Here is a 25,805-nt window from a genome sequence, read left to right as displayed (position 1 = left end):
ATCTATTGTTTCTTTTTTTTTTTTTAATATTTATTTATTTGTTTTAGAGAGAGAGTGAATGCAAGCAGGGGGAGGGGCAGAGAGAGAGAGGGAGAGAGAGAAAGAATGCTCAGACACCTTGCTGAGCACAGAGCTCGATGCAGGGCTCAATCCCACAACCCAGAGATCATGACCTGAGTGGAAACCAGGAGTCAGACGCTCAACGAACTGAGCCACCCAGTCACCCCTGTTTTGTTTCTTAAATTCCACGTATGAGTGAAATCATATGGTATTTGTCTTTCTCTGACTGACTTATTTCACTTAGCATAGGACACTCTAGCTCCATCCACATCCTTGCAAATGGCAAGATTTCATTCTTTTTGATGGCTGAGTTATATCCCATTATACATATATGTATACACACATAGACCCCACATTTTCTTTATCCATTCATCAGTCAATGGACATTTGGTCTCTTTCCATAGTTTGGCTATTCTTGATAATGCTGCTATAAACATCAAGTTGCATGTACCCCTTTGAATCTAGGTAAACACCTAGTAGTGCAATTGCTAGATTACAGGGTAATTCTGTTTTTAATTTTTTGAGGAAACTGCATGCTGTTTTCCAGAGTGGTTGCATCAGTTTGCATTCCCACCAACAGTGCAAGAAGGTTCCCCTTTCTCTACATCCTCACCAACACCTCTTGTTTCTTATGTTGTTAATGTTAGCCATCTGACAGGTGTGAGGTGATATCTCATCGTCGTTTTGATTTGTATTTCCCTGATGATGAGTGATGTTGAGCATCTTTCTCTGTGTCTGTTAACCCTCTGGATGTCTTTGAAGAAATGTCTGTTCATGTCTACTGCCCGTTTCTTAACCAGATTTGTGGGTGTTGAGCTTGGTAAGTTCTTTATAAATTTTGGATACTAACCCTTTATCAGATATATCATTTGCAGATATCATCTCCCATTCCATAGGCTGCCTTTTAGTTTTTTTAATCGTTTCCTTTGCTGTGCAGAAGCTTTTTTTATCGTGATGAAGTCTCAGTAGTTCATTTTTCCTTTTGCTTCCCTTGCCTGTGGTGATGTGTCTAGGAAGAAGTTGCTATAACTGATGTCAAAGACGTTGCTGCCTGTGTTCTCCTCTAGGATTTTGATGGTTTCCTACTCACATTTAGGGTCTTTCATCCCTTTTGAATTTATTTTTGTGTATGGTGTAAGGAAGTGGCCCAGTTTCATTCTTCTGCGTGTTGCTGTCCAGTTTTCCTAACACCATTTATTGAAGAGACTGTCTTTTCTCCACTGGCTATTCTTTCGAAGATTAGTTGACCATAGATGTGTGGGTCCATTACTGGGTTTTTCGTTCCATTTCATTGATCTATGTGTCTTTTTTTGTGCCAGTACATACTGTCTTACTGTCTTGATGCCTACAGCTTTGTAATATCACTTGAAATCTGGAATCATGATGCCTCCAGCTTTGGTTTTCTTTTTCAGGGTTGGTTAGCTATTTGGGTTTTTTTCTGGTTCCATACAAATTTCAAGACTGTTCTAGCTCTGGGAAAAATGCTGGTGGTATTTTGGTAAGGATTGCATTAAATGTGTAGATTGCTTTGGGTAGTATAGACATTTTAACAATTTTCTTTCAATCCATGAACATGGAATGTTTTTCCATTTCTTTATGTCCTCTTCAATTTCTTTTATGAGTCTTATATAGTTTTGAGTGTACAGATCCTTCACCTCTTTGGTTAGGTTTATTTCTAGGTATCTTTTGGTTTTTGGTGCAATTGTAAATGGGATTGATTCCTTGATTTCTTTTTCTCTTGTTTCATTATTAGTGTATGGAAATGGAATGGATTTCTCTACCTTGTTTTTATATCCTGTGACTTTGCCGCATTCATGTATTAGTTCTAGCAATTTTTTGTGGAGTCTTTTGGGTTTTCTGCATAGAATATCATGCCATTTGCACACAGTGAAAGTTTGATTTCTTCCTTGCTGATTTGGATGCCTTTTATTTCTTTTTCTTGCCTGATTGCTGAGGCTAGGACTTCTGTTACTATGTTAAATAGTAATGCTGAGAGTGGATATCCTTATCTTGATCCTGACTGCAGGGGGAAGCTCTCAACTTTTCCCCATTGGGATGATATTAGCTGTGGGTCTTTCTTGTATGGCCTTTTCTGATAGTGAGGTATGTTCCATCTATCCCTACTTTGTTGAGGGTTTTTATCAAGAGTGGATGCTATATTTTGTCAAATGCTTCTTTTTTTTTTTAAAGATTTTATTTATTTATTTGACAGAGATAGAGACAGCCAGCGAGAGAGGGAACACAAGCAGGGGGAGTGGGAGAGGAAGAAGCAGGCTCATAGCGGAGGAGCCTTATGTGGGGCTCGATCCCATAACGCTGGGATCACGCCCTGAGCCGAAGGCAGACGCTTAACAGCTCTGCCACCCAGGCGCCCCTCAAATGCTTTTTCTGCATCTATCGAGAGGATCATATGGTTCTTATGCTTTCTTCTATTAATGTGGTGTATCACATTGATTAGTTTGCGAATATTGAACCACCCCTGCAACCCATGAATAAATCCCACTTGATCATGGTGAATAATTCTTTTAATGCACTGTTGGATTCAATATGCTAGTATCTTGTTGAGAATTTTTGCATCCTTGTTCAGGGATATTGGTCTGTAATTCTCCTTTTTAGTGGGGTCTTTGGTTTTGGAATCAAGGTCATACTGGCCTTGTAGAATGAGTTTGGACGTTTTCCTTCCATTTCTGTTTTTGGAATAAAATGAGAAGAATAGGTATTAACTTTTCTTTAAATGTCTGGTAGAATTCCCTTGGGAAGCCATCTGGCCTTGGACTTTTGTTCTGGTTATGGGTCTGTTCAAGTTTTCTGTTTCTTCCTGTTTCAGCTTTTGTAGTTTATATGTTTCTAGGAATTTGTCCATTTCTTCCAGATTGCCCAGTTTGTTGGCCTATAATTTTTCATAAATTCTCTTATAATTGTATTTCTGTGGTGTTGATTTTGATCTCTCCTCTTTCATTTGTGATTTTATTTTTGGTCCCTTTCTCTTTTCTTTTTGGTAAGTCTGGCTAGGGGTTTATCACTTTTATTAATTCTTTCAAAGAACTAGCTCTTGGTTTCGTTGCTCTGTTCTGTTGTGTTTTCATTTTCATTTGCTTCCATGTACTTTTTAATTTCGTCTTAAATTTCCCCATTGAAGAATTCCTTGTATTTGTGGTCTTTCCAAATTTTTTCTTGTTGTTGACTTAAAATTTCATAGCATTGTAATATGAAAATCTGTGTGGTATGATCTCAGTCCTTTTGTACTTGTTGAGGGCTGATTTTGACCCAGTATGTGGTCTGTTCTGGAGAATGTTCCATGTGCACTCAGAAAGAATGTGTATTCTGTTGCTTTAGGATAAAGTGTTCTGAATATATCTGTTAAGTCCATCTGGTCCAGTGTGTCATTCAAAGCCATTGTTTCCTTATTGATTTTCTGCTTAGATGATCTGTCCATTCCTGTTAATGTCCTCTACTATTATTGTATTATTGTCAGTGAATTTCTTTATGTTTGTTATTAGTTGATTCATATATTTGGGTGCTCCCAAATTGGGGCCATAAATATTTACAATTATTAGATCTTCTTGAGGGATAGAACCCTAAGTTCTGATATTTGTGCCTTTCATCATCTCTTGTTACAGTCTTTGGTTTAAAATCATCTCTTGTTACAGTCTTTGGTTTAAAATCTAGTTTGTCTGATATAAATATGGCTACTCTGCCTTTCTTTTGATGTCCATTAGTATGTTAGGTGGTTCTCCATCCCCTCTCTTTAAATAGGCAGGTGTCTTAGGTCTAAAATGAGTCTGTTGTAGGCATATAGATATATATGGGTATAGAAGGGTCTTGTTTTATGCATTCTGATACCATGTGTCTTTTGATTGGAGCATTTAGCCTATTTACATTCAGAGTGATTATTGAAAGATATGAATTCAGTGCCATTGTGTTATCTATAACATTGGTGGTTCTGGTGGTGTTCTCTGTTCCTTTCTAGTCTTTCCTACTTGGTATGTATATAAATATATATATATATAGTTTAAAGATTTATTTATTTATTTCAGAGAGAGAGAAAGAGCACGCGTGTGCAGGTGGAGGAGCAGAGGGAAAGGAAGATGGGGAACACACTCCTCTCTGAGCGTGGAACCTGACATGGGGCTAGATCCCACAATCCTGAGATCACGATTTGAGCTGAAACTCAAGAATCAGACACTCAACCAACTGAGCCACCCAGGCGCCCCTCAATTTTTATATTTTTGGATGTTTAAAAAAAATCAAAAGAATGAGAGTAGTTTGTGAAGTGTGAAAATTATATGAAATTTAGATGTCAGTGTCCATAAAGTTTTATTGGAACACAACCATGCTTGTTCATTTACTTGTTGTCTACCATGGTTTCACACAATAATGGCAGAGTAGTTGTGATAGATATTGTATGGCCCACAAAACCTAATATTTACTATCTGGCACTTTACAGTAAACATTAGCTGACCTGTTTTATATTTTCTATTAGAAAATGTAAGCAAGAATTTCTAATCAGTTGTAACTCCTTCAGTATGTATGAGAAAGATGTAATTACAATGACATCATCACACCTAAAAAATGTAGTGTTGATTCATTAACATTATCAAGTAAAAATATTCTTATCAAATCTTACTTTTTAAAAATAATCATGTTCCAGAATAGATTGATGGATTATGTTGTATTTTGTTGATTTTTCTGTAGGTTCCTCTTATTTCTTGTTTGTTTCCCATGCAAATTTAAATTATTTGTTGCAGAAATCAGAGTCTTTGTCTTGTAGTTCACTACATTTTGGTTTTCTAATTACCTCCTTGTGATGTTCAGTTTGTTCTTTTTAGTTAGCTTTAAAAGCTTGACTGTAGTTGGCCTTTTTCTTTTCCTTTTCAAGAGTGTATCTCCCATGGGATGACTCAGGAGGTATATTATAACCTGGTTGTTTTGTGTGGTGGTAAGCTTGGTCAGTGGGTTTGGTGGTATCTACCTGTTCTGTTAAGGAAGTTCTCTGTCCCCTTTTCATCTAATGGTTTAGAGCCATGGATGATTGTTGCCTGCCTTAAATAACGCCTCTAATTAGGGGGTTACAAAGTGGTGATTTCTCATTCTGTCACTCTTTCTTATTTCAGCTAGTCTTTTTCTATAAAGAATTTTTCCTTATTAACTCTTTGCAGATTAAAAATTCTTTCCCTTTAACATTTATCAGAAAGAGTTGCTTTCCTAGCATTCTCCGAAGGTGGTCTATAAGGTCTTTTTTTTTTAAGTATCATTATAAACTTATGGACATTTAACATATTTGATAGATCTTAATCTGTATTATTCTTTATTATGGTGAAATAGTTCTGTCTTTGGGCAGTGAGCACCTCTTCAGGTTGGCTCCTGAATATTTTTTCTTCACCTTAGTTTTTGACTCCTTGCTTGCTTTAATGAGAAGTTACTTCATGCTCATTTTGCATATTTCCTTCCAGACCTGGTGTCAGCCATATCTCCAAGTAGCCATGGTTCCTTTAGTTTTTCCCATCTGTTTCTGTTTTGTTTAAACTCTCATGTCCGAACTGCTGTCTCATTCAACAGAATGAATTTAGGGAATGTTATTTTCTACTACTGTACTTCCTTAACCCTGAAAAAGAGAGTAATAGTAATAGAAAGTAGCAAGAAGTTGCAGATAATTAGGGGTTCATGCCACGTCACTGCCGTTTGAAAAATTGGAGAGAAAAAAAGAGAAATGATAGGTCAAGTCCAGTTTTCTGTTTGCATTCACTAGCGGTTCATAGACTGAAACTTTTTTTCTTTTTTCTTTTTTTTTTTTTAAAAGATTTTATTTATTTATTCTACAGAGAGACAGCCAGCGAGAGAGGGAACACAAGCAGGGGGAGTGGGAAAGGAAGAAGCAGGCTCATAGCGGAGGAGCCTGATGTGGGGGCTCGATCCCACAACGCCGGGATCACGCCCTGAGCTGAAGGCAGACGCTTAACCGCTGTGCCACCCAGGCGCCCCTGAAACTTTTTTTCTTAACCTTGCTTCTCCACTTACTCTGCCAGAAGTTCTGGAGAGTCAGGGATTTTTTTTTAAGGCTTTATTTATTTATTTATTTTAGAGAGAGAGAGAGAGAGAGAGAGTGGGAGTGGAGGGGAGGAGCAGACAGAGAGGGACAAGCAGACTTGGTACTGAGCGTAGAGCCGACCCGGGGCTTGATCCCATGACTCTGAGGTCATGACCCAAGCTGAAATCAAGAGTCGGACATCCACCCGGCTGAGCCACCCAGGTGCCCCAGAGTGTTTTCATTTTTATTTTTTATTGTTTTTTTTTGTCAAATGAGATTATTTTTTTATCAGCATTTGGATACAAGTAAACATCTAAAATGCTATTTACAGCTGCCCTGAAGTTTAGTGCTGGGACATAGTCTCAGTTTTAATGAATTCAACATCTGCTAAAACAGTCCAAGGCTATTGCTTTGAGTAACCAGCATCTTCATTTACTGCTTAGTATCCCTGTCTGCTAGCTTAGTTCCATCATTGTGTCTGTTTTTGCTTTCAATAGGAGCATGTGAAATGGGTTCATGCTGAAATGGTAAATAAAAGCTCCAAGCTAAAGCTAATTTATGTGACCCCAGAGAAAATCGCAAAAAGCAAAATGTTCATGTCGAGACTAGAGAAAGCCTATGAAGCAAAGAGATTTACCCGGATTGCTGTGGATGAAGTTCACTGCTGTAGCCACTGGGGACATGATTTCAGACCCGGTATGTATGATGCATCTAGAAATACTCGTCGATGCTAGGGACTATTTTCTTACTCACTTACATGATGCAAATTCCTGCTAAAATGATTTCCTCAGCCAGTTATTACTCGTTTTCTCTTGCCTTAATATAAGGGGGAACAAGAGGCAGAGTCTTCACTCTCTTCACTCCCCCCAGGGTAGCACTTAGTCTGATTGTCTTTATCCCGTGAAATGCATGTCTCTCAGCAACATGATTCTCTCCCACCTTTGGTCATAACGGTTTACTGACGCCAGGTTCTCCTTCGCATATGTTGAGAAATTCGTATCTGCTTCAGAGCTGTCTTCTTTAGTCGTCAGTCAGGGTCTCCGGCATCCACTTCTAGGTCTATATCCAACTACTACTGCAGGGTTACAGTGCTGCGGGGTATTTTAGTAACCCTATTCTTTTCTCCTCCAACCTAATCCTGCAGTCATAGCCAGAAGCACATCACTCAGACTTGTTCTGTGCAAAACAATCTTAAATTTAAGAAATTTAAATTTCTGCTCATGATTTCAAACGCATTTCTTTTTGAACCTGCTTTCACACACAGGGCCCCCTGGGGTCCCCTTTAATCCCTCCTTGTATTTGTCCACCGCTCCAGACGCCACCTGACAGTCACTCTCTCCTCCTTCCAGACTCTGCTGTTGCCGCTTCTGTTTCTCATGGATTGCCTGGCATTTTACCGGCCTCAGGCTCTGTTCCAGACTGAGCTGCTGGACCCCTCCTGGCTTCTGCTTCCCCCATTCCTGCTGTTTCAGTACTAAACGTTGGCGGGAAAAAAATTGCACAGCTGCATTCATTTCCACCCCAGGTCAGCTGTCATCAGACTCCGCTGTGCTTTTACATGTTCCTGGTACGTCTCCTGTAAGCATTTCTCCCAGCAAGCTTTTTGTGCCTTTAACTTCCCTTTAGGTCCTACCTCCTACTTAGCGGACGTCTCCTGGTCCCCAGGAAATAGGTGCCAGGAGGTTTGAGGTCTCCTCTTTCTCCTTCCAAACATTAGTAATCTTGTTTTTTCTTGTTAAGATAAAAGAGACCATTTCTTTTCTTTTTTTTTTTTTTTTGAAGATTTTATTTATTTGACAGAGAGAGACAGCGAGAGAGGGAACACAAGCAGGGGAAGTGGGAGTGGGAGAAGCAGGCTTCCTGCTGAGCAGGGAGCCCAATGTGGGGCATGATCCCAGGACCCTGGGATCTTGACCTGAGCTGAAGGCAGATGTTTAACGACAGCCTACCCAGGCGCCCCAAAAAGAGACCATTTCTTATAAGGGTTACCATGACTTCTCCCACTTCATGCTTTCCTGCCTTCTTAAGATCTCACTCTGTCAAAGTCTTCACTCCTGCATCTTTTTTTAAAAAAAAAATAATTTTTAAAGGTTTATTTATTTATTTATTTGAGAGAGAATAAGCGTAAGAGAGCACATAAGCGGGGGGAGGGGCAGAGGGAGAAGCAGGCTGTCCACTGAGCAGAGAACCTGATGTAGGACTGGATTCCAGGACCCCAGGATTATGACCTGAGCTGAAAGCAGATGCTTAACCAACTAAGCCACCCAGGCACCCCATCTTTTTTTTTTTTTTTAAGATTTTATTTATTTATTTAACTTGAGAGAGGGAGAGAACGAGGAAGCAAATGAGTGTGGGGGGGCGGAGAACAAAGGGAGAGGGGAAGTAGACTCCGCCCTGAGCCTGGAGCACATCAGTGGGCCCCATCTCACAACCTGAGATTATGATCTGAGCTGTCAAGAGTCAGACACTCAACTGAGCCCCCCAGGCACCACTTCTGAACCCTAAGACTTCCTAAAAACAAAGATAGAAACTGAAATAGCCTTCGACCTTTCCCACCCCTTTATGGTGTTGTCCTATTTCTGTTTTTCCTTTCGCCTCATCCTTTAAACTCACCATCTCTGTTTCTCACCTTTCTTCCATTCTTTTTTTTTTTTTTTTTAAAGATTTTATTTATTTATTAGAGAGAGAGACAGTGAGAGAGGGAACAAAAGCAGGGGGAGTGGGAGAGGAAGAAGCAGAGCGGGGAGCTCAATGCAGGGCTCGATCCCGGGACCCTGGGATCACGCCCTGAGCCGAAGGCAGACGCTTAATGACTGAGCCACCCAGGCGCCCCGACTTTTCTTCCTTTCTGAACTCACTGAGTCACTTCTGCCTCCACCACTCTGCTCACAGGTGACTGTGCCCCCGCCCCCCAGCTTAATCCAGGGGGCTCATCTGCATTCCTCTTCCCACTTAGCTTAACTTCTAGAGCCGGAGCTGAAGGAGGAGCAGAAGGAGCATTTCCTGTGTTCACCTCTCTCCTCACCACTTGCACCTCCCGTGGTTACTGTGACGGAGGCTTTGATGTGGTTCTTTTCCATTCTCACTGCCTTCTTTCTCCTTCCTTTGCTGCCACCCTAAATGTTAGTGTTCCGTATCGTTCTGATCTGTTTTCGCCTTTTCTTACACTTCCCCAGGCATGGTGGACTCATGGTCTGAAGATACAGTTCTCTACCTTCAGAATTATTTGGGCACAGTTATTTTTTTAAATTTTGATTTAAATGCTTTAGGCAGTATATATACTGTCCTTTCTACTAGAGACCCCACCATGTTAATGAGACTACTCCAAAGAGTTGTTATCTGTAGCTACTGAAAATATCAGGTTTCTCACCTTTGCCCTGTATTTCCAGCCTCAGTGGTCTGATCACTTAGGATGAGAACCGTTGCTTGTGTGTCACCATCACTTGCGTTGTCTCTGCGAATTAGCTGCCAACTGTCGCGGTTGTTCCCGTGTCTAGTCCCCTTACTCTTCAGCTGCAGATTTATATTCCTAATTGTTTATTAGAAACGTGTACCCATTTTTAAAAAAGTTTTGAGATATAATTGACATACAACCTTGTATTAGTCTTAGTTGTATAAGATAGTTGTATAACTAAAAGTTTGTACCTTTTGACCCCCTTCACCCATTTTGCCCACCCCCATCTCTCACCTCTGGCAACTACCAATGTATGCTCTATATCTTTGAGGGGTTTTTTTGTTTTTTGTTTTTCTTAAAGATTCCACATATAAGTGATATCATATTAGCATTTGTCTTTCTCTGACTTCTATCATTTAGCATAATGCTCTCAGGGTTCATCCATGTTGTAAGTAGCAGAATTTCCTTATGTTTTAAGGCCAGATGGTATTGTGTTGTGTGTCTATGTATATTTTCTTTATCCATGTATCAGTGCTTGTTTAGATTGTTTCCATGGGTTGGCTATTATGCATAATGCTCCAGTGAACAGAGAGGTGTAGATATCTCTTCAAGACAGTGGTTTTGTTTCCTTGGATAAATACCCAGAAGTGGAATTGTTGGGTCATATGGTAGTTTTATTTTAAAATTTTTGAGGAACATTTGTACTGTTTTGGTTTTTTTTCTTTTTATAAGGATTTGTTTATTTATTTTAGAGAATATGCACTCTTGCACTAGGGGAGGGAGGGGCAGAGAGAAGCAGACTCCCTGCTGAGCGCGGAGCCATTGCAGGGCTCATTCTCATGACTCTGAGATCATGGCCTGAGCCGAAATCATGAATTGAATGCTTCACCAACTGAGCCACCCAGGTGTCCCATGGTACTGTCTTCCATAGTGGCTGTACCAATTTACATGGCTACCAACAGTACACCAGGGTTCTCTTTTCTCCCACACTTGTTATTTCTTGTATTTTTGATGATAGCCATTCTAACAAGTGTGAGGTGGTATTTCACTGTGGTTTCGATGTGCATTTCACTGATGCTTAGTGATGCTGAAAACCTTTTCAGGTACCTGTTGGCTATTTGTATGTCTTCTCTAGAAAAATGTCTATCCAGATCCTCTGCCTATTTTTCAATCAGATTTTTTGGGTTTTTTTGCTATTGAGCCGAATGAGTTCTTTGTATAGTTTTTATGTTAACCTTTTATCATATAGTTGCAAAGATTTTCTCCTAGTTTATAGGTTTCTTTTTCATTATGTCGATGGCTTCCTTTGCTGTACAAAAGCATTTTATATAGTCCCACTTAATACATTTTCGCTTTTGTTGCCTTTGCTTTTGATGTCAGATCCAGTAAATCGTTGCCAAGATCAAAGTCTGGAGCTTATTCCCTATGTTTTTTCTGGTAGTGTTATGGTTCCAAGTGTTATATTCAAGACTATTCCATTTTGAATTGATTTGTATATCGTATAAGGTTCCGGTTTCATTCTTTTGCGTGTGGCTTAGTTTTTCCAATACCATTTATCGAGGAGTCTGTTGCTTCTCCATTGTATATTCTTGATGCCTTCATCATAAATTAATTGACCGTATATGTGTGGGTTTATTTCTGGGTTCTTTATTCTGTTTTGTTGATCCGTGTTTGTGTTTTAATGCTAATACCATACTGCTTTGGTTACTATAGCTTTGTAACATGGTTTGAAATCAGGATGTTTGATGCCTCCAGCTTTGTTCTCTCTTAGGATTGCCTTGGCTATTGGGGTCCTTTTGTGGTTCCATAGAAATTTTAGGTTTGTTGTTTCTAGTTCTGTGAAAAATGCCATTGGACTCTTGATAGGGATTGCACTGAATCTGTTGATTGCTCTGGGTATATGGATTTTTTAATAGTGCTAAATCTTCTAGTTCATAGACCTGATATCTTTCCATTTATTTGTGTTATTTTCAATTTCTTTTATCAGTGTCTTACAGTTTTCAAGTGTATAGGTCTTACACTTCCTTGGTTACATTTATACCTTTCATTTTATTCTTCTTGATGCAACTGTAAATGGAATTATTTTCTTAATTTCTCTTTCTAGTAGTCTATTATTAGTATATAGAAACACAATAAGGGCACCTGGGGGGCTCAGTAGGTTAAGCATCTACCTTCTGCTCAGGTCATGGTCCCAGGGTCCTGGGATTGAGCCCCACATCAGGTTCCCTGTTCAGTGGAGAGCCTGCTTCTCCCTCGCCCTCTGTTGCTCCCCCTGCTTGTTCTCTCTCTCACTCTGTCAAATAAATAAATAATCTTAAAAAAAACCCCACAATTGACTGTGTATTCATTTTGTGTTCTGCAAATTTTATTTTCTATGTGTAATTGCATGTCATCTGCAAATAGCAACAGTTCTACTTTATTCTGTATCAATATGGATGCCTTTTAGTTTTCTTGCCTAATTTCTCTGGCTAGGAGCAGTGTTGAAGAAGAGTAGTGAAAGTGGGCATCCTTGTCTTGTTCCTGAACAGGAAGATAAGGTTGGAAGTAATAAGCTTGAGGGTAGGGTCTTTGTGGAGCTGAAACTCCGACCTCTGAGGAGGCACAGCTCTCTGGTGCTGGTGTCTCTTAGTGGAGGCAGAGGTGGCAGGGACCTGTGATGAAGTGGGTTCTCCAGAACTTGGAAAATCAGCCAACTGTATTCAGCTGCTCCTTTGAAGTCCCAGTGCTGCTGCGGGGATGAAGAAGCCTTCTGGGGTGATGTTCTTGAGAACACAAGCAAGCCCACAGGAAGCAGAAAGGAAGGAGCAAAACCCTTCTTCCTCCCCCAGCCTCGTACTCTGTCCTTCCACAGCCAGCTGGCAAAGCGGAAATGGAGTGTGCAGATTCCCCACTCCAGAGCCGCAGAGCAGGGAGTGGAAGGGTGGAGTTGGAGCTGAGAACAAATAATGTAATAGTGGCACATCACTCTTGGTTTATCCTATCTCTGCAGATCTAGTCCATCACCAAGTCCTGTCAACTCTACCTCTGAACCAAATCTGAAGTTTTTTCACTTCTCTTTGTCTGTACTGCTGTGTCTTAGGTCCACTTGAGCTCCTTTCCACTGGCCTACTATGATGGCTCCCTCACTAGTCTGTGATTCCAGTCTTACCCTTTTATAGTTCATTCTCCACACAGCAACCAGAGTGGTCTTTTCTATATATAAATCAAACCCTGTACTTCCCTTCCTAAACTGCCTGGCAGATCTTTGTACTTAGAATAAATTCCATATTCTTACCTGGGGTCTATAGGGCGATAAGTGGTCTGTCCCATTTGTCTCTACCTCCTGATTTTCTATTCTTCCTTCCTCCCTCCTTATATTCCTACTACACTGGGCTTACCACTATGAGTCCTTCTTACTCTCTGATAATAACATACTTATTGGTTTACTCTGTTTTGTCTGGTTTCTTTGCTTGAATTGTACTTCCATTTGCATAGCATCCTAGTTTTGTTCACCACTTAATCTTCAGTGCTTGGAGACATGCTTGGCACAAATGGATGAATCTTGGACTCTTTCCCTCACTTTCCCTCCCCCTGCTCCCCACTCCGTCTCCCCCAGGGCCCATATCCCAGTAGTCACCAGAACCTATGGGGTTCTAGTTCTTGGATTTCTCTTCAGTCTTTTCTTTCTGCTCTGTCTGCGGTGTCATGCCTTGTTTCATGTTTTTATTGGGTTTCTGTTCTGCTGCTGCCATCTTTGAACTGCTTTCCCATTCTTTAGTCTTTTGCCTCTTCCAGCCCCTACCTCACACTGCCACCAAAAGATGAGTCTGTTTATATCCCTTGTGTGCTTTAAAAATTACATGGTGACTCATTTCCTATAGGATGAAGTCCTAGCTCCTTAGAGTCAATGGACCATGTTGTTCCCAGTCTTACTTAAGCCTTTCTGTGCTCTTCAGTGTAACGGTATCAGTCAAGGTGCAGGCAGGGAAGCGGAGCTACTGTGAATGGCAGGTGATCAGGGATTTATGTTAGGAAGCAGACCCTGTACATGGTGTGTACATGGTGTGAGGAGCAGGGGAAGTGAAGGATGGAGGATCAGAGGAAATCCCTGGTTTCCTGAAGCACTGGTGTGGCAGATCAGCTGGAGCTTGTAGGGGAGTCTAGCTGGCATGGCCGGTGCCAGAGGGAGCCACAAAGGGGAAGCTCATGAGGGGTCTCTGGTTAGCTCTCTCGTCCGAGCAGCTGTCAGCGCTGTGGGTCTGCAGCCAAACATCTAGTGGGGCCCGTTGATGGGCAAGGCCTACAGTTGGGAAGAAGAGCTGAGGGAAGAGTGGAAAAAAACTAGGACCAGCTAGAACTGGCTGGCTGCCTCGGCAGCAGTCCCTCAGCCCATCTGCCTGGAGAGATCTTTAGAGAGTCATAGCAGCTGGTTCACTTCTGCCTGCCCCACCTTGCACAAGGTCCTCTTTGGGACCAGCTTTCACTTGGAGCCATACAGGGAACATGGTTCCCAGCTTCCTGGAGTTGACAATAGATACACCCAGCTAGACAGCCTGTGAAGTAGCCCGACATACCTGCTGGCTCTTGTCTGACTGTGCTGGGTCATTTCATGGCGGTGTCTTTCCAGTGTCTGTGCTGTGTTTCCGCCTGGTGGAAACCTTTCTAGTGAGCTACCCTTCCTAGTGAGCTTCTGCTTGTCTTTCAAGACCCAACTCAAATGTTACCTCCTTGAAACCTTCACAACTCCCCAACCACAGCCTTTTCTGTTTTCATAGTAGTCCTCTAGCTTTGCATTTAGCAGTTTCAACCACAGTTCCTTTCCACTTTCTCCAAGTAGTTCAGGCACTTAAGGACAACTCATCTAGTGATGGAAACGTTCACGACAAATATGAGCCCAGAATGGTTTCCCGGAAATAAGTTCTATAAAAACCAGCACCTTCACCAAAAGTTTTCTGGTCTGAATTTGCTGCTCTTGGAGGATAGCGGTGGTAGAAGGGGTTTGGCTGATGGCCTTTTTATCTGTTGTCAGTTGTAAGAGATTCACACGCTATGGCCGCTCCCACTGCCTCTTGAAGCCGCTGGTCAGAGGGTGCAGAGCAGTGCACGGCTTACTGGAAATGTTTGAGTATTCCCTCTCTTCAACAGCGAGTTCACCTGCGGGCCAGAACAGCGTTTCTGAAGAACCCGTTAGAAGTAGCCTAATGTCTATCTACTCAGAAAGGCCAGGCAGCCAAGTGCAGATTAGATATTGGGAGCTGGGGAAAGACAATCCAGCAACCATTGCTTAACTGCATAATGATAAGATGTCATTTACTCCTTAAGGGTAGAAAGTGGGTCACTTGGTGTTTTCTCTTTTCCAGATTATAAGGCACTTGGTATCTTGAAGCGGCAGTTCCCTAACACAGCGCTAATGGGGCTGACGGCAACCGCGACAAGCCATGTTCTGAAGGATGCCCAGAAAATACTGTGTGTGGAAAAGTGTTTTACTTTCACAGCTTCTTTTAATCGGCCGAATCTTTATTATGAGGTGTGTAACTTCTATGTCAGTTTATTACTTTCATAAAGGATTGCAGCAGAGGTGACCTTTTCATTGTGCTTATTTACATGACTAACAGTTAACTCTGTTTAAAAGTTTTTAAAATCATGAGGTGATTATAAGCAGATCAGTAATTAATGCTTTCTTTATGTATCTCTGTTGCTTTGTTGGGTTAAATAAAAGACATCGCCTTGTGAAATTGATGCACATTCTTATGCAGGGATGGAGGGAAGGAGTAGATTGATACCAAGGACCCTAATGACATTTCTTGAAGTTATTATAAAATAATACAATATTAATATGCCATTAAAGATTTGCTGATACTCCATTTAGATTATATAGCTTAACAGCTGTTTTTTTCCCTTTCTTTTTAATCCTTTTAAAAGAATAGATAATATTTTTCTGAGTTTTCACTGAAGTTATTTATGCCAGGGTTTATGTTTTTATAAAAGTAGCATCAGAAAATAGGGGCACCTGGGTGGCTCAGTCAGTTAAGTATCCAACTCTTGATCTCAGCTTAGGTCTTGATCTCGTTTGTGAGTTCAAGCCCCACATTGGACTTCACACTGGGCATGGAGCCTACTTAAATAAAACAAACAAACAAAAAAACCCATAAAATAAAAAGGTCTCCATCTTTATAAGTTTGCTGCTTCTTCCCTGGTAAATTCAAAACCAAGAATCAAGAAGAGTCAGGGAGGTAAATGTAAGAATAAGAGAAAAACACTGTGCCCGTAAAAGTATGTCACCCTGAAAGTTTTAAGTAAACAGCTACATGGTGCTCATTAATTTACTTTGTAATAAGTTAGCTTTTTCTTAGATTCGGCAGAAGCCCTCCAACACCGAAGATTTTATCGAGGATATTGTAAAGCTCATTAATGGGAGATACAAAGGGCAATCAGGTAATAAAAAACAAACCAACTTTGAAGACTGAGCGAGAACTTTTGAGAAGTAATTAATATTACACTGATCTACTGATAAATTATTAACAACCAAAAATATTAGTGCATGGCAGAAAGTACTTGAAAATGGTATGATAAAATTAATTTGCTTGGTGATCTTAGAAACTGGGTGTGTCATTTGCTCATGGGACAGATTATAAGAGTCATAAAACTGATTTATTTTTGTTTATTTGCACCTAATTGCTTTAAATAGTGGACCTAATGACATAATGCTAATTATCAAGAGCACATGTTTAGTAAGTATCCGCTGTGTATAAGACAGAAGGTTAAGCAGTGATTTTCCGAAGGGATATAATATACAGTCCTTAATAGCAAAGGACACATTAAGGAATAAACTGTACATATTGAATGAGTTAACTGTAGATGGAGTTGAGAGTATTTGTCTGCATGTTCCAGGATTAATGCATAGACAGGTGTTACTGAAGCACAGAGTTTGTGTAAAAGTAGCATTTCCAAGCTGTTCTACAGATTTTCAGGAGCTACTAATGGTGCCCTGGGTGAAAGGAGCTCCAGGGTCAAATTTGGGAAAGGCCGCAGCTCTTTATCCCTCCTGGAGCTTCACAGGGTGTGTCAGTCAGCACGTGAGAAGTTCTGGCTAGCCCTGCAAATAGAGAAACCTGTTAGCTGTGTTCAATGCAGTGATCTCCAGTCACTTGCACATGAAACTTCTCATACCATACTCGAGAGAAGAAAGAGATAATGGGAACCAGCACTGGTGGCCCAGGGCTTATTTGTGCTTTAGAGCAGGCTGCTGGTCAAATCTTGAATTATGTGAGAAAGTCATTATGTGTTCAGGACCTTGGAATCTTTCCTAAATCTTTTTCTCCCAATTAGTATCTTGAATGTGTGTTAAAAATTATATGTACCTAACAATTGAACATATTTTACTACAGGAATTATATATTGCTTTTCTCAGAAAGACTCTGAGCAAGTTACAGTTAGTTTACAGAAACTGGGAATTCAAGCAGGAGCGTACCATGCCAATATGGAACCAGAAGATAAAACCAATGTTCATCGAAGATGGTCAGCCAATGAAATTCAGGTTAAGTATATATCTTCAATAGAAGCCTAGTTAACATTTAAAAATATTTTAACTTGATTTAATTAACATAAAATGTTAAAACATTTTAGGTAGTAGTGGCCACAGTTGCATTTGGTATGGGAATTGATAAACCAGATGTGAGGTTTGTTATCCATCATTCAATGAGTAAATCTATTGAAAATTATTACCAAGAGAGTGGACGTGCAGGTATGTACAACTCCTATCCAGAAGTAACTTTTAACAAAGCTTTTCTAAAAAATATACTATAGATGATGTTTAACAATTCTGTATTTTTAATCTTCTGTATTAGCTAGTATTTTAGAACAATGAAGTGCTTTTTGCAGTTTTTTTAACTTTAATTTTTAGTTGGTTTTTTTTTTTTTTTTGCAGTTTTATACTTAATTGTACTTATGTACTTAAGTGCTTATCTTACTTGTATGGGAGTGTTATGAATTGTTTCCTATGTTTGCTAAGATAATTTGATGTCCATCTTTGCCTTCTGAATTTTTAATTAGGGGTTTCAAGTTTATAACTTCAGTAACTAGGTTATGCACATATTTTTTTAAGTTATAGAGCTGATTGTTGATAAGTCTCTTTAGTCATTTTTTCTTTTTATAATTTGAAGGCAGGTATTAAAAATTAACTTTCATTTCTCTGAAATTTCTAGATGTGATATATGTAGACTGAAGCATTGTCAGCTGATTTTATACATATTATTTTTGCATATTTTGAAATTTTCAAGTAATTATGCAATCTCAAGATTTCTCACACTACAGGTCGAGATGACATGAAAGCGGACTGTATTTTGTATTATGGCTTTGGAGATATATTCAGAATAAGTTCAATGGTGGTGATGGAAAATGTAGGACAACAGAAGCTTTATGAGATGGTGTCATATTGTCAAAACATAAGCAAGTAAGCCACATACCTTTTTATAACTTGTCACTTAAACATAAGCACTATATGAAATTACTTTGAGTACTTGCTCAGTAAGTAAATACACTGTAGAATATCAAGTACAAACCTGTAAAAGCAAATGTCAGTACATGAACCCTCAGCATCTGCCTTAATTCAAGAAGAGAGATTCTCTCTCTCCCTGATAATCCTCCAAAACTCTTTTTTATTGGAGTTTTTTTTAAAGTAAAACAAGCATATTGAGATGCTGATTTTAATTAAAGAATAATTGACATAATATTTATTAGCTTCACATGTACAACATAGTGAATTAGTATTCATATATATTACAAAATGGTCACCACAGTAAGTCTAGTGACCCTCTGTCACCCTGCAGAGCTGTTAGAATATTAAGGACTATATTCCCTCTGCTGTATAGTACATCCCCCAGTCATCTTTATATTATAACTGGAAGATTGTACCTCTTAATCCCCTTCACCTTATTTCATCCATCCCCCCTTTATTGAAAGTTTTGATACAAATGAGTCCAAGGCTTTTCTCTCTGGCTCTGAAATACAGCTACATGCTTTACTAATTTTGAAAAGGTATGTATGGTAGGCATTTTGAGAGCTGAGCTTGGTAACAGGTACCATCTCACCAGCTGATGGGCTGATGAAATAGTTGAGAGCAGGGTTAAGTTTCTCCTTAAGAAATAAATATAAATCTATTTGGGGTGGTTTTAGTTAGACCGTATAGTTCCCTGATGGGTTTTCAGTATTAGTCATTTTTATACTCTTATTGCACATCCTAAAAAGGACTCAAAAGTTTTGAACTGATAAGCAGTTATTGGACTGTGACAGAAAATGTCATTTCTTTCCTATAGGTGGTGCAACAATCTAGTTAAATAAGAAAATGAAAATTTCCTTAGATATCCAGTAGATTCCCAAGAAGCATATTTTGGGGTTTAAAGTCAAATGCAAGAAACTGCTAAAATACAAGAAACTGCTTTGCTATCAGGAAAATTCTCTTAATTTTTGCACAGTATTGAATCTCAAAGGGAATCTTAGACAACTTCTAAAAGAAGTATTTATCAAATACATACAGAAAAAAAATATGTGGCAAAAATACATACAGAAAAAATTATGTGGTAGGTAGGAGAATAGCCCCCAGAGACTAGGGTATAATAACCCTGGGTTGTTTGGATGGGTCTAGTATAATCACAAGGGTCCTTAAATGTGGAAGGAAGCAGGGAAGATCAGAATGATACTCGTTGGCTTTGAAGATGGAGGAAAGGGAGGCATGAGCCAAGAATTCATGCAGTCTGTAGAAACTGGAAAGGACAAGAAAACAGATTCTCCCTTAGAGCCTCCAGAAGAAATCCATCCCTGCTGACACCTTGATTTTAAGCCAGAGAGACCCATGTCAGACTTCTATAGAAATTTAAGATAATAAATTTGTGTTGTTTTAAGCCCCTGAGCTTGTGGTAATGTTATGACAGCATTAGGAAACTAATATGTATAATTCTGTGTTTTGAAATACGGATTTTAAAACTTATCAGGTCATTTAGTAATTTGTATCTCTAAATGTGTTTGCAGGTGTCGCCGTGTATTGATAGCTCAACATTTTGATGAAGTGTGGAATTCAGAAGCATGCAACAGAATGTGTGATAATTGTTGTAAAGACATTGGTGAGTTCATGGTTTTTCTAATTGAAGTAGAGTTGACACATAATATTACATTAATGTCGGGGGTACGGCACAGTGATTCCATAAGTCTGCACTGTGCTGCCCACTGCAAGTGTAGATACCATCTGTCACCGTGCAATGCTGTTACAGTACTGTTGACTGTATATTCCCTGTGTTGTGCCTTTCACCCCATGACTTAATCATTCCATAACTGTAAGCCCGTACTCCCACTCCCCTTCATCCATTTTACCCATCTCCCCACCTCCCTCCCCTCTGGCAAACATCGGTTTGTTTTCTATATTTGTGGGTCAGTTTCTGCTTTCTGTTTATTCCTTTGCTTTTTTTTCTTAGATTCTACATATAAGTGAAAACCTATGGTATTGTCGTTGACTCATTTTACTTAGCATAATACCTTCTGTCCATTTATTGTTGCAAATGACAAGATCTCATTCTTTTTTATGGCTGAGTAATACTGCATTGTATATATATACCACAATGGCATATCAGTGGACACTTGGGATGCTACCATATCATGGCTATAAACGTAGCAGTACATGTACCTTTTCAAATTAGTGTTTTTGTTTCTTGGGGGTAAGTACTTGGTAGCGCAATTACTGGATCATGTGGTAGTTCTGTTTTTAACTTTTTGAGGAACCTCCATACTGTCTTGCACAGTGGCTGCATCAGTTTGCATTGCTGCCAACAGCGTACAAGGGTTCCATCTTCTCCACATCCTCACCAACACTTGTTTTTTGTGTTTTTGATTCCAGCCATTCTGACAGGTGTGAGGTGATGTCTCACTGTGGTTTTGATTTGCATTTCCCTAATGATAAGTGATGGTGAGCATCTTTTCATGTGTCTGCCTGTGGACTGTTTGTAGGTCTTATTTGGGAAAACTATTCAGGTCTTCTGCCCATTTTTAATTGGATTATGGTTTTTTTTTCCCCCTTGGTTTTGAGTTGTATAAGTTCTTTATATATCTTATACTAACCCTTTATTGGATATGTCATTTGCAAATATCTTCTCCCATTCAGTAGATTGTCTTTTAGTTTTCTTGATGGTTTTCTTCACTGTGCAAAAGCTTTTTGGTTTGCTGTGGTCCCAGTAATTTATTTTTGCTTTTGTTTCCCTTGCACGAGAAGACATATTCAGAAAAATGTTGCTATGGTCGATGTCAGAGAAATTACTGCCTGTGTTCTCTTCTGGAATTTTATGGTTACAGGTCTTATATTTAGGTCTTTAATCCATTTTGAGTTTGCTTTTGTATATGGGAAGAAAGTGGTCCAGGTTTCCCAACACCATTTATTGAAGAGACTGTCTTTTTCTCTATATTCTTCCATCCTTTGTCATAGATTAACCAGATATATAAGGATGGGTTTGTTTCTGGCCTATTCTTTTTCATTGATCTGTGTCTGTTTTTGTGCCAGTACCATATTGTTTTGATTATTACAGGTTTGTAGTATATCTTGAAATCTGTGATTTGAACTAGATTTGTTCTTTCTGAAGATTTCTTTGACTGTTTGAGGTCTTTTGTGGTCCCATACAAATTTTAAGATTATTTGTTCTAGTTCTGTGAAAAATGGTGTTAGTATTTTGATAGAGATTACACTGAATCTGTAGATTGCTTTGTGTAGTAGGCAGTTTATCAGTATTCCTCCAATCCATGATCATTGAATCATTGAATATTTTTCCATTTGCTTGTGTAATCTTCAGTTTCTTCCATCAGTGTTTGATAGTTTTCAGAGTATAGGTTCTCTTGCTTCCTTGGTTAAGTTTATACCTGGGCATTTTATTATGTTTGGTGCAATTGTAAATGGAATTGTCTTTTTAATTTATCTTTCTGCTACTTTGTTATTAGTGTATAGAAATGTAACTGATTTCTGTGTATTAATTTTGTATCCTGCAACTTTACTGAATTAATTTATTCTAATAATTTCATGGAGTCTTTAAAGTTTTCCATGTATAGTATCATGTCATCTACAAATAGTGATATTTTAACTTCTTCCTTACCAATATGGATTTATTTATTTTTTCTTGCTGTGGCTAGGACTTCCAGTACTATGTTGAATAAAAGTGGACATCCTTGTCTTGCTCCTGACCTTGGAGAAAATACTCTCAGTTTTTCACCATTGAGTGTAATGTGAGCTCTAGATTCTTTCTGTATGGCCTTTATTATGTTGAAATATGTTCCCTCTACACCTACTTTTTGGAGTTTTTATCATGAACGGATGTTGAATTTTGTCAGATGTGTTTTCTGCATCTATTCAGATGATACATGGTTTTTATTTTACCTCTTGTAAATGAGTATCATATTGATTGATTTGCAAATATTGAACCATCTATGTATTCTGGGAATAAATACCACTTCATTCTGGTGAATGATCCTTTTAATGTGTTGTTGAATGTGGTTTGCTAATATTTTGTTGAGGAATTTTGTATCTATGTGCATAGGTGATATTGGCCTGTAGCTTTCTTTTTGTGTGTTGTCTTTGGTTTGGTATCAGGGTAATTATGGCCTCATGGAATGTATTTGGAAGCTTTCTTTCTTCTGTTTCTTGGTATACTTTGAGGGGATACATGTTTGGTAGAATTCATCTGTGAACCCATCTGGTCTTGGACTTTTGTTGCTAGTTTTTTGATTATCACTTCCATATTGTTACTAGTACTTAGTCTGTTCAGACTTTGATTTTTCCTGATTCGGTTTCAGAGAATCATGTCTCTAGCAATTTATCCATTTCTTCTAGGTTGTCCAGTTTGTTAGCATCTGATTTTTCATAATATTCTCTGACATTCCTTTGTATTTCTGGGGTGTTAATTGTTACTTTGCTTCCATTTCTGATTTTATATGGATCCTCTTGTTTTTTCTTGATGAGTGCCTGGGTAAAGGTTTATCGTTTCCTTTATTATTTCAAAGAACCAACTTTTAGTTTCCTTTATCTTTTCTTTAGTCTCTGTTTCCTTTCTGCTTTGATCTTATTTCCTTCCTTCTATTTACCTTGGGTTTTGTTCTTTTTCTAGTTCCTTTAGGTATGTTAGATTGTTTATTGGAGATTTTTCTTGTCTTGAGATAGTCTTGTATCGGTAATAAATTTCCCTCTTGAAACTGTTTTTGGGGTGCCTGGTGGTTCAGTTGGTTAAGTGTCAGCCTTCGGCTCAGGTCATGATGTCACGGTCCTGGAATTGAGCCCCGTGTCAGGCTCCCTGCTCAGGGGGGTGTGCTTCTCCCTCTCCTCCCACCCACTTGTGCATGCTCTCTCAAATAAACAGAATCTTAAAAAAACAAAACAAAACAAAAAACCCAACAAAAAAAGCTGCTTTTGCTGTGTCCCAAAGATTTCTTTTTTGTTTCAAATTTTTATTTAAATGCTGGTTAACATATATCCCAAAGATTTTAGACAGTTGTGTTTTCATTTTCATTTGTCTCCATGTATTTTTTAAAATTTCTTATCTGTTGACCCATTGGTTATGTAGCAGCATGTTTAGCCTCCACATGTTTGTGTGTTTCCTAGTTTTTTTCCTGTGATTGATTTCTGGTTTCATATTGTTGCAGTTGGATAAGATGCATGATATGATTTCCATAGTCTTAAATTTATTGAGACTTATTTTAATTTTGTCCCCTAATGTGATAGGTCCCAGAGAACGCTCTGTGTGCACTTGAAAAGAATGTGTAATATGCTCTTTTTGGATAGAATGTTCTGTATATATGTTATGTCCACCTAGTCTCATGTGTCATTCGAAGACAGTTTCCTTGTTGACCTGCCTGGATGATCTATCCATTGATGTAAGTGGTGTGTTAACGTTCCTCTGTATTATTGTATTACTGTCAATTTCTCTCTTTGGTTATATTTGCTTTATGTATTTACATGTTTCTGTGTTGGATGCATAGCTATTTACGCTTTTTATGTCTTGTTGTTGGATTTGTGCCTTTATCATTATGTAATGCCCTTTGACTGCCCTAGTCCTTGTTTTAAAGTCTATTTTGTCTGATATATGTACTACTACTTGGCTTTTCTTTTTGCTTCCATTTTGCATATGTTTTTCCATCCTTTCACTTTTAATCTGTATGTGTCTTTAGGTCTGAAGTCAGTCTCTTTTAGGCAGCATATACTAAGTCTTGTTTTTTTTTTTTTTTTTTTTTTTTTTTTTAGGGTTTTTTTTTTTTTTNTTTGACAGAGAGCAGTAGCAGAGGGAGAGGGAGAAGCAGACTCCCCACTGACCAGAGAGCCTGATGTGGGACTCAGTCCCAGGACCCTGGGATCATGACCTGATTCAAAGGCATGCGCTTAACCGACTGAGCCACCCAGGCGCCCCGAGTCTTGTTTTTTTAGTTCATTCCAGCACCCTCTGTTTTTTGAATGGAACATTTAGACCATTTACGTTTAAAGTAATTATTGATAGTTGTGTACTTATTGCCATTTTGTTGATTGTTTTCTGGTTGTTTTTGTAGTTCTCTTTTCTTGCTTTCTTTGTGATTGATGACTTTCTGTGGTGTTATGTTTGGCTTTCTATTGTTACTTTTTCCCCCATTTTTTTTGTTTGCCTTTTTATTGTTTTGTTTTTAAAATTTTTTAAAAAGTAATCTCTATGCCCAACGTGGGGCTCAAACTCACAATCCTGAGATCAAGAGTTGTATCCTCCACTGACAAGCCAACCTAGAGCCCCTATTTTTTAAATTCCTTATTTCTTTTATTTGAGTTAACACAATGTTAATTGGTTTCAGATGTACAACATAGTGATTCAGCAACTCTGTAAGTTATACCATGCCAATCACAAGTGTAGTTACCATCTGTCACCACATAACACTGTTACAGTACCATTGACTATATTCTGTATACTGTATTTTTTTCCTTTATTTTACCTGTTACAGGTGTTGGGTTTGTGGTTACCATGAGGTTCATATATTAACATTCTAAGTATAAAGCAGTGTATATTAGGTGATGGTCATTTAAGTTTGAACACATTCTAAAAACTTTTTCACACCCCCTCCATGGTTTATGTATATGTTGCCATGTTTTACATCTTTTTATTGATAATTTCCTTACATCTAATTATGGCCTTTTCTACTTAATGAAGTCCCTTTAGTATTTCTTGTAAGGCCAGTTTAGTGGTAATGAACTCCTTTACCTTTTGTTTGTGAACTCTATCTCTTCTTCAATTCTGAGTGATAATCTTGCTAGGTACTCTTGATTGTAGGATTTTTTCCTTTCAGCACTGTGAATGGATCATACCACATTCTTCTGGCCTGCAGTTTCTGCCAAAAAATCAGCTGATAGCCTTATGTGGTTTTTCTTATACGTAACTTTTTGTTTCTCTCTTGCTTTTACAATTTTATCTTTAACCTTTGACATTTTAATTTTGTGTTGTGGTGTGGACTTTCTTGAGTTCATCTTGTTAAGGTGCCCTGTGTGCTTCCTGAATCTGGATGTCTATTTCCTTCCTTAGGGAAGTTTTCAGCTATTTCTTCAAATTTTCTGCCCCTTTCTCTCTTCTCTTTCTGGGACCCCTATAATATGAATGCTCACTTGATATTGTCTAACAGATCCCTTAACTTATCCTCATTTTTAAAAATTATTTTTGCTGTTCAGCTTGGGTGCTATCCTTACCCATCTTCCAGATCATTGATCTGTTCTGCATCCATTAATCAACTGTTGATTCCCTCTAATGTATTTTTCATTTCAGTTGTTTATTCTTCAACTCTGGTTCTTTGTATTTTCCAGTTCTTTGTTGAAGTTCTCAGAGTTTTTTCATTCTTAGTCTAGCAACCATTTTTAAGAACATTAAACTCTTTGTTAGGCGTATTGTTATCTCCATTTCATTAAGTTCTTTTTTTGAGATTTTGTCTTGTTTTTTTGGAGTATATTCCCTTGTCTCCCCATTTTGCTTGACTTTGTGTTCATTTCCATGAATTAGGCAGAACTGCTCCTTATCCCAAACTTGAAGGAATGGTCTTAGTGTGTGGTTGTCCCATTTATGTAGATAGTATATGCCTGGTGATTTTTGTTGACTGGCTGGAGCTGTGGCTGGGGTGGGCTGGAGGTTGCAGGGGACCCTGTAGTGAGGTTGCCTTGGTGGGATGGCTAGAATTTAAGTGGGTGTGGGCTGGGGCATTCCTGAGTCTCTTTGCAGAGGGTGCCCTGACAGGACAGATGATGCTAAAGTGGGTGCAAGCCAGGGGTGGTCCTGGGGCTCTCCATGCATAGGGCACCCTGGCAAGATGGCTGAAATTAAA

General features: G+C 38.8%; 1 protein-coding gene across 5 annotated transcripts in view; it reads left to right on the top strand.

Annotated features, from left to right (window-relative positions):
- Positions 1-25,805, top strand: part of RECQL (RecQ like helicase) — a 47,781-nt gene that overhangs the window by 18,074 nt on the left and 3,902 nt on the right. For all 5 annotated transcript variants that reach the window (XM_034644672.1, XM_011236962.3, XM_034644673.1 and 2 more), the window contains 7 exons: positions 6,586-6,784; positions 14,822-14,988; positions 15,815-15,896; positions 16,850-16,998; positions 17,088-17,205; positions 17,775-17,913; positions 19,488-19,579. In XM_034644672.1, the coding sequence (XP_034500563.1) occupies positions 6,586-6,784; positions 14,822-14,988; positions 15,815-15,896; positions 16,850-16,998; positions 17,088-17,205; positions 17,775-17,913; positions 19,488-19,579 (946 nt within the window). The remainder of the gene's footprint in view (positions 1-6,585; positions 6,785-14,821; positions 14,989-15,814; positions 15,897-16,849; positions 16,999-17,087; positions 17,206-17,774; positions 17,914-19,487; positions 19,580-25,805) is intronic.

The sequence above is a fragment of the Ailuropoda melanoleuca genome, chromosome 16 (genome assembly GCF_002007445.2).
Source record: "Ailuropoda melanoleuca isolate Jingjing chromosome 16, ASM200744v2, whole genome shotgun sequence".
Classification (NCBI taxonomy): domain Eukaryota; kingdom Metazoa; phylum Chordata; class Mammalia; order Carnivora; family Ursidae; genus Ailuropoda; species Ailuropoda melanoleuca.
Note: the sequence above shows the minus strand (reverse complement) of the source record. Positions and strands in the feature narration are given on the sequence as shown.